Source organism: Microcaecilia unicolor, chromosome 8 (assembly GCF_901765095.1).
Source record: "Microcaecilia unicolor chromosome 8, aMicUni1.1, whole genome shotgun sequence".
NCBI lineage: Eukaryota > Metazoa > Chordata > Amphibia > Gymnophiona > Siphonopidae > Microcaecilia > Microcaecilia unicolor.
In genome coordinates this window covers 218,323,979-218,340,017 of record NC_044038.1, presented here as the reverse complement: position 1 = coordinate 218,340,017, position 16,039 = coordinate 218,323,979, and the positions used below count along the sequence as shown (strand labels likewise).

Below are 16,039 nucleotides of genomic sequence, written 5' to 3'. Positions count from 1 at the left end.
AATTCAGTCAGAAGCAGAGCTGGTGTTATTTAGTGCCAGGAACTATTCAGGATTTTTCCTCTTTTATATCTTTCACCTATGTACTTTGGTTTATTGCAGTGAGGGTCCTGGGCCTAGAGTGATGCCACCTGTATGTATTCTGGAACCCTACAATTGTGGATCTTGAATCTGGCTATTCAGATATCACATTTAAGCAGTGACCATGATTTTTTCCCACACGCTCAGTAGCTGCTGTAAAGGTTGTTTTTACATTGTTCCCAGGTGATTCAGAGAAGAGAGTATTTGATTCACAGATCACACCAAGGGCCGTTTACTTGACAGCACAAAGCACTGCCACCAGGCTAGCCTCTGGAAGTTTATGTACTGCAGTGATCAAGGTTTAAAATGGAAGACTAGGATATAGGAAGAGTGATTGTAAGAATTAATAAGTTAGATTTCTGGCTTTAAATTGAAGTAGAGATGTGAATGAAGGAGTTCAAGAGGCATGTTAAATATTCAGGATAATATTTTTGAAATGTAACATATGTAGCTATTTCTGATGCATTCTCATTTACTTTTTTTTTTAACCTTCATGCTAGGTTACCATTGCATTATGAATTTCATTTTAATATTAAATATAATAGAATTTACTCCACAGTATAACTGAAAAGAAAATTGTTACAACAGTAAATAGCAGATTTTTGTGTAACACTTAATCTTCTTCTTCCCATGGAGCAGATCCAAAATTTGTCACATGCACCTTGTACCCTTCCTAATTCTAAGCTTACATCAACTACCTTTTAATAAAATATTAAATAGCTATGTATTAGAAAGGAAGTTTGATCCTCTCTACTTAGCTGCATTTTTTAACATACACAGAATCTATTGTGATACCTGTACTGATAACTTAGTGCTGTTAAAAAATATTAGAGCTGCTTGTAAATTCCTCTGAATTATTGTGAACAAAGTCCCATATTAATTCTGCTTGTCCTATACTGGCTGCTGAATTTCCTGTGCCATAACACTCTTCATAGAGAACCGGTGAGATAGTGTGTTCAGTAACCGGTTTTAATTGCTAGTTCATTCTTTTGAAATGTGTGGTAAAATGTGGCTTTATATAAAATGTTCATATTGCTGTTTAAAGTTCACGTTTAGTTTTTCTGTTCATTTTCTTCTGTGATGGTATACCATTAAATATGCTCTTACGAATGTTTTGTGTATCTTATTTCTATTTTAAAACAGGTTTCTTAGTATTTATTAACTTGTACTGCATAAAATATGGAGCGATAGCCCTTCAGGAAATATTTGACAGCATACAGCCAAAGTTAGTATCTCTTTTTTGTTGTTGTTTTAATTAACATTCTTTGGGGGGGGGGGGGGGGTTGTATGCTTGTAATCTTGTTCTACAAATGTCAGCTATCCACCAGGAAGCCTACTGACCAAAACTTTGATGTCAAGTATCTCCTGCCATTCAACGTTTTGCACGTTTTTTGTTTTTTTTTGTTCCCTCTATGTACTACACCAAATCCTTATTCATGCACATTAGCTGTAATGTGTACAAGTTTTAACACAGCTTACATGTTACTGGCTTAGTTTAATAGGGAGCATAGCCCAAGAATTAAGCCTCTTAGTTATCCATCCCCTTTTTATGTGAAATGTTGTTACTTTATTCATGTAGTTTTATAGTCCTCTCTCCAATATCACACTGCTAGCCAGTAAGTGATGTGGACATTGAAGAGAAGACTAGACGAATTTCATATTTAATATAACAGTTTATTTACAATTCTACTGATTACCCTTAATTGGGATAGTCAGGAAGCATTTCTGTACTCAAATCATATCTACACAAGCAATATACAGCAAAGATATTAGCATGCTTAAAGCTAAGGAGTCAGAATGAATGCTTAAAAACAAAGCAATGTACAGCAGAGAGAGAAATCAGAGTGCTTAAAGCAATGCTATAGACAGACAAAGAGAAATTCAAAATGCTTACTTATTTCTTTGTTCCCTCTAGTTTTATACCGGGCCTCTGACTAATTCTCTCATACAACATTCCTGTGCAAGTCTCTGAATACCACAAACTGTTAATCATGTGCAGAACATCTGCTTTCTATTACCCCCCTATTTAGCCCACAGACTTTCTGGAGCCTGCCTTTGGCTGATGGATGTGGGCCCCATCATGTCCCAGGAGATTTAGTGTTGAACCAGCTAGCTCTGCTGTTCTTTGAAGCATTCCACTTCAATTTTTAATACTTTTATTCAACATTTTTATGCTTTTGTTCAACAAATCCTCCCTTTTGAGGACTAATTGTTTCAGGCCTCAAACATCTGTTTCAGCTCCAGTCTGTTGTTTCCTTACCTCCCTTCTAAATCTCCTCCCCCCTTGTTTGTGGCATTCAGTTTCTGCACGCTTTTTCAATATTTTTGGCTGACATATTAAAGTTCTATTCATTCTTTTTCAGTTATCATTTTAAAAGCATCCTGGCACATTTTTGCAAACATGCTAATACATGTTATACAACATTAAACAGATTCAATTGTACTAGGGTACATATTTCTTGAGGTATATAATTTATAGGACAGTGAGCTTCATCAAAGGGAAGTACACTGTCATTCATTCTTACTTTTCATTAGCTGATGTGGCATTAAAAATTACACAAATTAAAAGCATAACATTCATTAACAGTTGTTACAACATTCTGCGTGTAAGTGCACTTTATCGGGGGAATGTGTTCAGTTGTCATACTATTAATCAGACACCAACATGATGTCTGTGGGTACTTGTCCATAAGCAAGGCTTGCTTATAAATAGTCTCATTTGTCCAATGAAGGTTTTCATCATCTCTTACACAGGTATTATTAGGATCACAGTCATGGTTTTATCATTGTAGTCCCATATATCATAGTTGGCAAGGACAAGGATATGTGCACATATGATACACTCAGTCAAATTCAACATCTTGGCCGCTGCAACAAGTCTATTATCATATGTGTTCATTGTCCATTAACAAACAACAACAGTCCAATACCATCATGTTTAGGGACATGATGTTTGTTTATTCTTTGTCCATTTCAATGTTATTAATTCGTCGAATATCTGCTAAATGTATCCAAGAAGTATGACCTTCCAGACGGGCAGAGGTCTGAGTAAGGGCCGTGATAGCAAAAGGCCCTACATACACAGGATCCTTCCATGTTTTATGTGTAAAGTTCTTTCGCAGTACTAGGTCACCTACTTTAAAAGCACAAACATCATTATTCCCTACCTGATGTGATACATTTGTACGAATCATGTCACTGGTCAAATTTAGCATTGGTTGTAATTTTTGCCAGTACTGAGTTGTATTATCAGTACTTGCTGTCTGCATCGGGAAGAAATGACGTCCTGTCTGAATTTGGAATGGGGTCAATTTAGTACGCCCATTAGGTTGGGCCCTTATAACCATCAAAGCTAATGGTAACAAATCAAGCCAGGTATATAATTTTCCCACCATTTCTTTATTGAGAGATTTTAGTAAGACTCTCAATTTTGTTTTTAAAATGCCATTGTAGCGTTCCACCAAACCATTGGAGGTGGGGCGATACACTGATACCTTTCTGTGTGTTAAACCCATAATCGTTGCCATTTCTTTCAAAACACTGTTATTAAAATGTGTCCCGTTATCAGAAATTATTCTAGATGGACACCCATGTCTTGGCATAATATGAGTTACCAGGCATTGTACCACTTCATGTGCTGTCTCCCTTTTACATGGAAATGCTTCTACCCACCTTGAAAAAGCATCCACCCAAACTAACAAATACCTTTTTCCCTGCACTGGAATAATCATATCAGTGAAGTCAATATACCATTCTTTTGCTGGGCCTTCTGGTATTGGAAGTGTCCCAGGTGATATTTTAGGACCTCGTTTAGGTATGTTAATATTACATACCATGCAATTCTGCACAACCTGTTGAATCAAGTTATCAATTTTTAAAGTCCAAAATCTTTGCTCAAACTGTTGTTTCATTGTATCTTTATTCCAATGCATGGTTGCATGCCACTCAGCCAATACCTTAATCGCCTGGCTCATTGGCATGCAAGGTAATCCTTCTTCCTCATTAAACCATTCACTTCCCAACTTCATACATCCTCTCTTCAACCATTTTTCACTTTCCTGTCCCTCTGGCTGCCACATTTCAATCTTATCTACATTCGTAAGTGGCCCTTCCTGTGTCTGTCTAGTATTATACAAAATCTTTTCACTTTGCTTAACCACCTCCGTTGCTGCTGCATCAGCCATTGCATTACCTAGTGCCTCAAAAGTTGGCTTTTCAGTGTGGGCCGGGGTCCACACAACTGCAGTTTTTCTACCTTCACGTTCCCTTCTTGCCAAAATTTCAAACAGCAATTTCCAATATGTGTAATGTTGTAAATTTTTACCTGCACTGGTTATCATCCCCCTACGCTGCCATTTTAATATATGATACTGTAGTGAACTTGCAACATAACCACTATCAGTATATATAGTGACATTTTGAGTCATATCAGTGTGTTGTAAGGCCGTAATAACGGCTAAAAGTTCAGCATGCTGTGCAGTATGATCAGGAGGGGTTTTATATTGTACTTGCATTATCTTTCTTAGATTCTCATCTACCTGCACGCAGGCAAAGCCTGCAACAGTCCTTTCACAAGCTCCATCTGTAAACCATATTAATCCATCAGATAAGGGTTCAAAAGTAAGACAGTGAAATGTAGGAATTTCTATAGTATCAATCTCACCCTCCAAATTGACAGGAAAAAGCAGATCTATTTTATTTCTCTGTTCTTTAGTTAATGGTATTATTCTTATATCTTGTCCTAAAAGTACTGCTTGATATTTTCCAAATCTAGTGGCTGTCAATGCCGTCTGGCTAGGGCTCAACAGCGTTTTAATCGTGTGGTTGGTATGTATTACAATAGGAACAAAAGGCATTTGTGCTCTCCATTTACCTACTGCAGCCACTATAGCTGTCAGTAACTTTGGTACCTCTTTCATTCCCTTTTCCACATGATTAAAAGAGCCTGACAAAAAAGCTACTGGTGCATTTACTTCATTATTTTGATTAATCATAGCTGCCCAACTGTTTCCCATGTCTTTTACCCATAGATGCACAGGTGATTGGATATCTATTACTGCTAATGGTCCTGGGGATAATAAATCCCTCACAATCTTAGCCAATACCATCTTATCCTGTTCTTCCAATACAATTAGTGTATTCTTTGGTGTGGCTGCGGGCAGTTTCAAATGTTTATAAAGTCTCATTACTTTTTGTGTATAATTTGGTATCCATTGTCTGCAGTAATTTAACATTCCCAAAACAGCACGTAACTGGGTAACTGTTTGCGGTACCGGAGTCTCATTTAAAATAGATATAACTTCCGGTATAATGACCTTATGTTCTGCTGAAACATTTTGTCCTAAAAAGGTGACAGTAGACTGAGCTACAATACATTTCTCCTTGTTACATTTATATCCTAGCTCTCCTAATAACAAAAATAATTTTCTAGTCCATTCTAGGCATTCTGCTTCAGTCTCAGCAGACAGTAGAATATCATCTACATAGACAAACAATGACACCGTGTCAGGCAATTGACTCCTGAAATCCTTTAAATCCATCATTAGTTGTTTTGAGAATACCGATGGACTATCAGTAAAGCCTTGAGGCATCCTAGTCCACCTGTATGCCTCATTCTGTACTATAAATGACGTCAAATCCCTAGACTCTGGGTGAAGAGGTATTGAAAAGAATGCATTAGACAAGTCAATAACAGTGTTATATGCATATATATTCTGGGTGTGCAAAAGTGTAGCAGGATTTGCACAAATCGGAAATTGATTTTTTGTAACCTCATTTAGCTCTCTTAAATCATGTACTATCCTTACATTGTTTTCCCCTTTTGGGACTGGAAACAATGGGGTATTATACGGGGATACTGAAGGTTCAATAATACCACATTTCAATAATTTATCAATGTGCTCCAGGGTTTTGGATACTAATTTAGGTCGTATGGGGTAAGGGTCTTGCTTCGGCCCCTTTGCCCCTTCTATTAATTCTATCTTATGGGGTTTTGCATTTACAGCTAGTCCATATGGTGAATCACTTGTACTCCAAATATGTTGTGGTAATTCTTCCATAACCCTTACTTTATTTTCATTATTCAACTGTTGAACCATGGTGAGCAAACTTGGTATTTCTTTATTTCCAAAATCTAAACACAATCCTAATTGAGACAATAAGTCTCTACCACACAAATTTACTGGGCAATCAGGTGCCACTAAGAAGGGTACCACAGCCTCCCTTGAACCGTGCGGTTGGCATTCCAAGCGCACCAGAATCGGTTCTGTTAGCCTTTTTCTTTGTTCTATCCCCGTAAATCCCACTGTTGTTCTATACTGATTTGAAAGCTTAACTCCTAGTGGTTTTGCACACAACACAGAAGTACTCGCCCCTGTATCTATCAAAAATCTCACAGGAGTTCCATATTTTCCAATTGTCAATGTAATAAAGGGTTCCCTTGTGTCTAATCTGAAAATCATTCCCTCCTCCTGACACTGGTCTGCTTCCAGTCAATAGCATTGATCTGGAATATTCTGCCAAGTTGGAAAAGCATTTACAGTACCCTGTCTCTGTACTGCCGCTCTTGGTCCCTGTGATTGCATCGCTGGCTGCTGTATTGCAGTCTGCGGGGCACTCACAGGCATCCCTATTACTTGTGGCATCAATCCTTGCTGTGTCTGCATTTGTACTTGGGGCATTCCTGCATTCTGATAACATTCTGAAGCATAGTGACCAAATTGCTGACATCCCCAACATTGTACATGTGCCCTTCTATTAGGTGATAGTCCTGATCCTTGCATCCCTCGACCTCTACCCCTGCCTCTAACCATACCTCGTCCCCTTGGTTGGTACGGCCGGCTATATCCCGGTTGTACATAGTAAATGACCTGTGGAGGTGAGGCAGAGGGTGTTACAATTGTTTCTTGTTTTTTATTTCTATCCTGTTCCTTGCTTTCCAAATCCTTTAACTGCATAGTCATTAACTTAGAAGTTAATTTAGCCTGTTCTTTCTGTGGGGTCTCTATCAGTTTACGATGCACATTACTAAAATGCATCAATGTCTCTCTTATTTCTGGCCACGGCTTTGAGGACAGGGCAATAACAGCATCTAAATTCTTACGCATATTATCAGGCAGTGTGGACATAAATAGGTGTAAAAATACTGCTACATTATGATCCACATCTGCATCTTGCCCTGTTTGAGCCTTATACAAATTTATACATTTTGTCAAATGTGCCGAAAAATCAGTTTTAGGGTCCCACTTATTTGCCGTTATGGCTGAAAAATCAATCGGGGTTGGATACATTACATGCAGAGCTGCAGAAAGAGCAGCCTTAACATTCCCTGCATATACATCCCCATCTGCAGTATGTAACAGCAGACGCTGATATCCACACTGCACTGCCAGTTGAGAAATACTGATACCCGATGCTGCACATAAAGCTTTAAAATCTCCAATAGTCAATTGAGTCCCTGCAGTTGCCTGTTCTATCCCATCTAACCACATACGAGCTCCTTTCACTATACTGGGAATTTTTGCAACTAAAGTTGTAACATCTACGGGGGTGTATGGTTTGTAATGTTGTATTCGATTGCCAGCTGCGTCCAAGCGCGTCATAACTGGCATGTGTAAAGCACTACTATCTAAAGCACTGCAAATCTCCTGTTTACCTTCCTCTTCCACCTCTTCTTCAGCCTGTTTCATTTTGTAAAACCAATCGTCCCAGTACTCCAGCCCTGCTTTAATAAAGCCCAGGCTTCCCGCCTTGGGGCAATATTTATTTATTACTTTTGTCAAACTCTGTACGTCCTCATGTGAGGTAGGTCCTCCCTTATCACAGGGGAAAAGGAGATCTTTAACTTCCAACAGGTTCTTAGTAACTCCCCACCATTCTGCCCCATATTTAGTTTTATCCAATCTCACAAGTTCTGCAGCTACATGGGTTTCCTTAAAAATTGCCTTTGACGGTCTGGGTGTCAATTTGGGCGGTGTTTCCCTGATTTTAAACGTGGGTGTCTGAGGATCTACTCTAAGGGAAGGTTCAGGGGGTGACTCGGTACATAGCCGAAGCCGTCCCTCAATTTCAAATTGTGTTGCCAGATCATATTGTTCTGATGTAATTAGGGTTTTCAAATCAGGGTAAGTGCCTGATTCTGCACTAGATTTTCCTTTTTCTTTCTGTCTCACCCGTTTTTTTTCCTTTTTCTGTTCCCTAGTCCCCACATCACTGTCCTCATTATCCCCTCCCTTTTCACTTTCTGACTCACTGGGGGGGTCATCAAGAGCCGAATACCCAGCGCATGGCACAGAGCGCTTTGACTTTAATTCCTTCATTTTATCAGTCGCCCTTAGGGGGCACAACGTGTCCCTGCTAGATTCATATGACGGGGGATTATTTCTTTCTGCCTCTTTTTGTATCCTATCTACATCAGCATGAAAGAGATCTGCTGCTACAGAAAATAAATTCCAAATTGTAAGATGCTTCTCTAAGCTTTTCTTCTGCCTAGTTTTATTTTTATTTTCTTGTAAATAGCTCAGGAGAGAGAATAATTTTGGACGATCAAATGATCCATCCTGAGACCAGCTCAAAACAGAATCTTTTCCTTCATATTTAACCCATTTCTCATGTATTTTTTCAATCTGTTTTTTTTCTAATGGGAATAATTCTATGACATGCTGCAAAGGGGTGCATTTTTTTGAACTATCTAAATCTAAATACATAGCATATACAGGAGGCTTTTCTTTCTTATCTGCCCCTTTTCCTTTCATTTTATTCTGACTATTACAATTTCTCCTATAAAGCCACAACCTACAAAAATATACTACTGCACCTAAACCAAGAAAATATACAAAACAGAAAACTACAAAGCTAAACAAATATACTACTAATAAGTCCACAATGTAAGCTTACTTACGCGTCTTCTTATTTCTCTTTTTAGCAAGCCCAGGAGTTGTCACCTGTATGTCCACGTCAGTAGTTTGATCAATCCCACATCAGTGGAGCACAGTAATCAGGCGTAAACAACGCTTGCTCTCTCAAAATCCTGTAAAAAACTTCGTTAACAACAAACACTTAATTTGTTATTCGTCTCGCCTTCTCTTTTCCGTGTGCGGCCTAATTGTACTCCTGGCTGGCTCGCCACTTTGAAGAGAAGACTAGACGAATTTCATATTTAATATAACAGTTTATTTACAATTCTACTGATTACCCTTAATTGGGATAGTCAGGAAGCATTTCTGTACTCAAATCATATCTACACAAGCAATATACAGCAAAGATATTAGCATGCTTAAAGCTAAGGAGTCAGAATGAATGCTTAAAAACAAAGCAATGTACAGCAGAGAGAGAAATCAGAGTGCTTAAAGCAATGCTATAGACAGACAAAGAGAAATTCAAAATGCTTACTTATTTCTTTGTTCCCTCTAGTTTTATACCGGGCCTCTGACTAATTCTCTCATACAACATTCCTGTGCAAGTCTCTGAATACCACAAACTGTTAATCATGTGCAGAACATCTGCTTTCTATTACCCCCCTATTTAGCCCACAGACTTTCTGGAGCCTGCCTTTGGCTGATGGATGTGGGCCCCATCATGTCCCAGGAGATTTAGTGTTGAACCAGCTAGCTCTGCTGTTCTTTGAAGCATTCCACTTCAATTTTTAATACTTTTATTCAACATTTTTATGCTTTTGTTCAACAACATCTTATGTGCCTTCATAACCAGGTAATTTCCAGTCTAAGGAGCCCTTTTACTATGCACCTAACGTGTCAATTTGGAGTTGCCGCGTGGCCCTTGCACTATGTGCGTCCATTACGTGCACCAGAAAATAATTTTTATTTTCTGGTGCACAGCAGAAACCGGGCGGTAATCATCATTCTACGCGTGTAGATGATTACTGCACAGTTAATGCATAACATGTTACCGCTAAGTCAATGGCTGGCGGTAAGGTCTCAGACCCAAAATGGATGCGCGCCAGTTTTTACTTTGCCTCAGGTCCATTTTTGGCAAAAAGATTTTAAAAGGCCTTTTTTACAGGCACACTAAAAAATGGATTTGTGCGTGCCCAAAACACGCGCCTACACTAGTGCAACCCATTTTTTGGTGCACCTTAGTAAAGGGGCCCCTAACCTAGGTACTGAAATCTAGTCCTTTTAATTTTCTTCCCCTTTGTGGCAGTCTGTGTGTCTCATAGCTTAAGAAATAGACTTGCTAAACGAGTATTTAGCATATGATATATTTTCTGTTAAGTCTAATATGTTTTATTCTCTGCAAACAAGCAGGTCCAATGCAGGCATTCTGATGTCTGCCAGAGCTTTCCTCCAGCTGAAAAGAAGCTTTTTGGCTTCTGAACATGCACAAATCCTCCCACATTCAATATATCGATTGTCAGTCTAATGTTTTTCTGTGCTCCTCAATGGATGCTGCATTCCCTCTCTCTGACAAGATTTGCAAAAAGAAAAACTCCTCTCAAATTATTATGAATTCTCTCAAGCCTTTGTTTGATGCAAACTTGCCTCTTTAGGATTTTTCTTTGTTTTTATTTATTTATTTATTTTTAAAGTGGCTTGACATGCCAGCTTCAACTTCCCTTCAGGCCCAGTGTTGACACTTTTGGGGGACTGTTTAAAAATACCATCTTGGGAAGCCCAGACCAGATGTATTCCACGTATTTACAAAGATGGAAAGAAGAGTAAATAGGTAGCATGATTAAAAGGTGAGGTCAAAGAGGCTATTAGAGCCAAAAGAACATCCTTTAAACAATGGGAAAAGGATCCAGATGAAGAAAATAAGAAGCAAAATAAGCACTAGCAAGTTATATGCAAAGCATTGATGAAGTCTAAAAGAAAATATGAAGAGAAACTTGCCACAGAGGCAAAAACTCACAGTAACAACTTTTTCAGGTTATCAGAAGGAGAAACCTGTGAGGGAATCTGTGGGACTATTAGATCATGAAGGAGCAAAAGGGGCACTCGTGGAGGACAAGGTCATAGTAGAGAGACTGAATTCTTTGCTTTGGTCTTTACAGAAGAAGATGTAAGAGATGTGCTTGTACCAGAAATGGGTTTTCAAGGGGGGCGATGCAGAGAAACCAGTGTTAGTATCAGGTCAAAGTACTTAAAAGTTAAAAATAAATGTATATTTTATTACTTAAGCAAAAGTAAAAATACATTGAAGAAATGCATTAAAACATTTACTTAAGTGAAAGTAAAAAAGTTACTGCCTAATATAATTTATTTATTTATAACATTTGTATCCCACATTTTCCCACCTATTTGCAGGCTCAATGTGGCTTACATAGTTCCGTAAGTGGTGATTACCAGTTCCGGATAGGAGAAATACATAGTTGAGGTAGAGGGACAGATTAAGTTAGGTTACAGGAGGAAAGTTCGTCCTAGGATAAGAACTAAAGGTAATAGGTTAAACTTCATTCATGACAAAAGTAGCTTGAACAATTAGGATCATTAGACTGGAAATCAAGATAATTAGCAAAAAACAATTGAGAGAGAAAATACATGTTATATAGTTGCATTTTGTTAATCTGCATTTAGGATAAGTTGTTGTTGTATGCTTTCTTAACTAAATAAGTTTTCAAAAGTTTATGGAAGGTCACTGTGTCGTGTGTTATTTTTATGGATTTCGGCAATGCATTCCAAATTTGCATGCTAAAATCTTTGCCCAGTGTGTGGCAGCTGCTAAAATCTTTGCCCAGTGTGTGGCAGCTGCTAAAAAAAGCAAACAGGATGCTAGGAATTATTAGGAAAGGAATGGTAAAGAAGATTATAATGTCTCTGTATCTCTCCATGGTGTGATCTCACCTTGAATATTGATTTCAATTCTGGTCGCTGTATCTCAAAAAAGATATAGCGGAATTAGAAAAGGTTCAAAAAAAAGTGTGACCAAAATGATAAAAGGGATGGAACTCCTTTCATATGAGGAAAGGCTAAAGAGATTAGCGCTCTTGAGCTTGGAAAAGAGACAGCTGAGGAGAGATGATTGAGGTCTACAAAATCCTGAGTGGTGTAGAATGGGTAAAAGTGAATCAAATATTTACTCTGGAAAAGTGCAAGGACCCCACAGTCTAACCTTCTGCAGAGGTTCCTGCTCGTGGTTAAACTGTATGTCTCCTGTTGGCTGCCTATAGACCCAAGAAGACCATGGACCTGCTCATTCTAATTTTTTTTTTTTCATTCTTATTCCAAGGCATCTAGGAAGGCTAAAGAAAAACCTAAATGTGTTTTTTTTAAATCTACTTAAGGACTTCCACCTCCAGCCATGCCTAAATTTTCGTTGCCATGTGGTAAAAGCGGTTAGCTTAGCGGGGTTTTAAAAAAGTTTGGACGGCTTCCTAAAGGAAGAGTCCATAGACCATTATTAAAATGGACTTGGGGAAATTCCACTGCTTATTTCTGAGATAAGCAGCATAAAATGTGTTGTACTTTTTTGGGATCTTGCCAGGTATTTGTGACCTGGATTGGCCACTGTTGGAAACAGGATGCTGGGCTTGATGGACCTTTGGTCTGTCCCAGTTTGGCAATGATTTTGTAGTTATGAACTTAACAAGGAGCATTTCTCTAACTTTTCCAGGAATTTATGCAAGATATTGGCAATTTTCAAAGTGCTCCCTCTTCAGTGCCAACCTTACATAACCTATGCTGCTATTCCTGCTCCATCTGGAGTTTCAATCACAGCTAGTCTCTGTACTCGACCTCTTCTCTGCTTTTCAAATGTCCTGTTCTTGTCACCGGGATCTGATATGTAAGGACCATTTTAATCCTAGTCAGGATGCCCTTGAGGTTTGACATCCACCTCAATGTCACCACTAATTCGAGCTGCTTGTGTTCCAGGGCAACACAACTAGATAGCAAATTCTCTCAGTTGTCAATTAAACTTCACAAATGGTGTCGCCTTTCATAAATGTTTTTTTTTTTAGCGCTGGGGGTTTAGTTCTTGACCTCATTATTACAGCAGACCATGCAAGTATGTAGCCAACTGTTTTGTCCAGATCTGAAAAGTCACTATCAGGATGTCTTCCAGCTAACTGGAGTCAGGAACTTCTCTATGTATTTTTCCATTCCTTTTGATTTCTTGTTCTGCAGAAGATTCTGAAAAATTAAGCTCAACTAATCCTCATTGCTTCTTGTTAGCCTAGACAGATTTTGTTTCCTTGCCTTCTCTCTGCAACTCTAAGCCTGTTCTCCTAGGACAACACAGTATCAGGGCCATCTCTTATACTTCAACTTCTTCAGCCATTGAGGGCATGGAGAATCTACAGAAAATTGTAGACCCTACCTATGCTTCTCAGGAAGTCAAACATTCTCTTAGCATCCAGCAAACCCTATACATGAAGGTCATATCAGTTTAAGTGGTTTCAATTCAATCACTGCGCTAACTCTATAACATGTGCAGTACCATCTGTCTTCACTTATTGAATTCTGGCTTAAATAGTACATCCTCGGTTACACCTGTGAATCAATACACAAAATCCCTATCTACACATCCTCTGTCTCTCATTTTGAGGTGATTGCTAAACCTTAAACCTCCCTTATAATATCTGTCTTATGAAATCTATTTTTGAACCTATGTCTTGACAGTTTCTTTAAACATTTAGTTTGGAAAACTGTGTTCCTCCTGGTTATGTCTCAGAAGAGTGGGTGAACTTCAGGCATTAGTAACTTAACTGCCATATACACAGTTCTTTCCTATTATCCATTTTAAATTCTCCCCAAGATTATGTCTCAATTTCACCTCAAACTGTTGTCCTTCCCGTGTTTTATTTTCCACCACCTCATGCCAGTTAAGCAGAAGATGCTTTTATATATGCTGGATTGTACAAAAGCCCTCCTTTCCTTATCATTCTCATATACCAGCTCAAACAAGTGGACTATATCCCCAGACCAGCAGATAGAGACAGAGAACACTGACATTTCAGTGACCTCATGGTAAGTATTTCTCTGCCTACAGCATATAGTATAGAAGGGCTGGTGGAGTACAATGATTGAAGAAGGCCTTACTCCTAGGAGCCTACCTGCATCTGCTGGTAGAGTCTCTGGGCCTAGGAGCACTCCCAGGGATCAGTTAATGAACCTTTTCCCTGCTGAAGCTTGAGGGCTGATTAACCATCTCTGCCCCAAGCTTGGGCCTACAGGTCTTACTGCAGGGAGAGACTACTCCCAAGGTCTTACCCAGAATGTGAGGGCACTCTTCCTATCCCACTTGGGATGGGATGGCTAGAGCTCGGTCCCATGGGTTGCATCTCTTCCAATGGCAACAGCTGGGTGCCAGTTTCAGTGGCAGAGGTGAGAGGTTGCCCCACGGAACTGCAATTCCTCTTGGTTTCCAGCTTCCTGCCTTCTCCTGTATCTAGCCCAGTAAAAGAGATTCTTAGGGAGCGGCTGGCTCCCACTTTAAAAGTGTTAGGGGTGTCTGTTCCATGGCTGCTGTGTTGAAGGTCCCTCTTTGGGCTTAGGCTCATAGACATTTAAGGGGAGAGTCAGGTGAAGTAAATGAAATGCTGAGAGTCTGGGTTGAGTCAGAGCAGTGCAGGTACATGCAGGTGAGGGGCTTGTGCAGTTCTGTGGCAAGCCATGGTCTTCGATACAGCTTGATGTCATGATACACCTAGTAGCTTGCGGCAGAGAAGTTAGTTGGGCCTTTGGGTTACTGAAGGGGGAGGCTCTTTGCCAATAGTAATATCAGGTTGCAGTGCTCCTTACCAGGTTGTTTCTGTATGTTGGAACTGCAGCCATGTTGGGCAGACTACGACTTGAGTGGTTGAGGGCCTACATGCTAAAGTTGTGCTTCACTGTAAGAGTCCTGTCAGTTTTCAAAAAAAAAAAAAAAAATGTAAATCACAGGTAGCAGTGCCAGTTCTGTGCATGGGAACAAGCAATTTAGGGTTCCTCTCTCCCATGCAACGAGCAGTGGCGTAGGAAGGACGAGGCGGTCAGCCCCGGGTGCACGCTGCTGGAGGGTGCAGAGAGCAGCTGCGCGCCTGTCGACTCCACTGGTTCCCTGCTCCCTCTGCCCCAGAACAGGTCACTTCCTGTTCCGAGGGAGCCAGTGGAGCCGACAGGCTTGGACTAGTCCTCTTCACAACATATTACCTTAGAACAGAGTGACCAATGTAATCTTATTTGCTTGTTAACATCTCATCTCCATCTACCTGTCGTATATCTGGTTAGAAGTCTAAATTTTATAATAGCAACCCTCAGCTCTGGAGTCACCATCAATTGTGCCTGTGTTGGACTTGCTTGTCTGCAGAGAGAGCAGAGTTGCTTACAATAGCAGTCAATGAAGCCACACTTAACTTCCCACCTTCTCCACTTCAGTCCTTCGTTTTTCTACATTTTTGTGTTCTAGCCAAGTTATGGACTGACTGAATCAAGAGGATTTGTGCATGCTCATGAGAAGCTAAAATTTAGGCTTTACTTGAACTGGGAGAGAGCTCCTGCTAAGAGGAGAGTTCAGGATGAAGTGTGGCTGCATTGACCTGCTGTCTGCAAAGAATTCCTATTACAGGTAAGCAACCCCACTTATTGCGCTAAGTCCATTAGTTCAGTGTGGATTACATAAGTTATAACTGGTCAGAAACCAAGAATAGACAAACTTACAAAACATTAGCAACTAACAATAAATCACTCAAGTACTAACACTTTGTTAACCATTTTTATAATAGAATGTTTGGAATGGTTTTGGAGAAAATTGTCATTCCTGAAATACAGAAAGTTTCTGGACAAATAGAGAAGAAGATATGTGCTGTTGGCATTACCAAAGTATTAACCGAGTGCCCTCCCATGATGGATACAGAGTATACTAAACTTTGGTAAGGATAATCTGCTGTGGTGAGTAACCTGTGTACAGATACCTGCTGATGTAACACAAATTTATATGTTTCAGACTCTTTCCTTTTATTTTTTGTTTCTGATTAGCTTAAAGTGCCCAGCTTTTCCTTAGCTCCAGTGCTGTAGAATTACTC

At 39.5% G+C, this 16,039-nt stretch overlaps 1 protein-coding gene across 3 annotated transcripts in view; it reads left to right on the top strand.

The window, feature by feature from the left end:
- CSE1L (chromosome segregation 1 like) overlaps positions 1-16,039 on the top strand; it is a 106,379-nt gene that overhangs the window by 73,546 nt on the left and 16,794 nt on the right. For all 3 annotated transcript variants that reach the window (XM_030213060.1, XM_030213058.1, XM_030213061.1), the window contains exons 22-23: positions 1,222-1,303; positions 15,740-15,886. In XM_030213060.1, the coding sequence (XP_030068920.1) occupies positions 1,222-1,303; positions 15,740-15,886 (229 nt within the window). The remainder of the gene's footprint in view (positions 1-1,221; positions 1,304-15,739; positions 15,887-16,039) is intronic.